The sequence below is a fragment of the Galeopterus variegatus genome, unplaced genomic scaffold (genome assembly GCF_000696425.1).
Source record: "Galeopterus variegatus unplaced genomic scaffold, G_variegatus-3.0.2 Scaffold5232, whole genome shotgun sequence".
NCBI classification, from domain to species: Eukaryota; Metazoa; Chordata; class Mammalia; order Dermoptera; family Cynocephalidae; genus Galeopterus; species Galeopterus variegatus.
Genome location: NW_007731343.1, coordinates 40,983 through 41,573, shown reverse-complemented (window position 1 = coordinate 41,573; position 591 = coordinate 40,983). Strand labels below are relative to the sequence as shown.

Sequence of the window (591 nt, the reverse complement as noted above, 5' to 3'; positions counted from 1 at the left end):
TCGTGTAAAACTTGAGAGGAAAAGTTGATTTTCTTTATAAAGCGTCTTAAGTTAAGGAGGTGAATTCTGGTAGTTACATGAGACCCAGACAGTGCACTAAGTATATCTTGTTTTTTCTCAGGTTTGACTTGGTGGCAAATGGTGGGGCTTCTCTAACGCTGGTATTTGAACGATCCCCGTTCCTCACTCAGTATCATACTGTGTGGATTCCATGGAATGTCTTTTATGTGATGGATACCCTAGTCATGAAGAAAGAAGAGAATGACATTCCCAGCTGCGATCTGAGCGGATTTGTGAGGCCAAATCCTATCATTGTGTCGTCACCTTTATCCACCTTTTTCAGATCTTCTCCTGAAGACAGCCCCATTATTCCTGAAACACAGGTAAAATATTCTAGCAGGCAATACTTTAAAGTAAAAGATTTTCAGATTGTGTGATTGCCAAAGATCTTAAAAAAGGATTGTAGAATTTTAATGCTTTTCTAAACAATTCTGTAGAATGAAATATAGAATGTGGTATGTGTGTGCTAGTGTAGGTATTGTTATAGGAGGCTATCTAGTGATTTCTTAAAGATCTATTCAAATACTTTTT

The 591-nt window shown here is 37.2% G+C and overlaps 1 protein-coding gene across 1 annotated transcript in view; it reads left to right on the top strand.

Moving 5' to 3' along the window:
- Window positions 1–591, top strand: part of LOC103604559 (teneurin-3-like) — a 90,196-nt gene that overhangs the window by 64,275 nt on the left and 25,330 nt on the right. Inside the window, 1 exon segment of the mRNA XM_008589133.1 lies at window positions 10–383. Within this exon segment, the coding sequence (XP_008587355.1) occupies window positions 10–383 (374 nt within the window).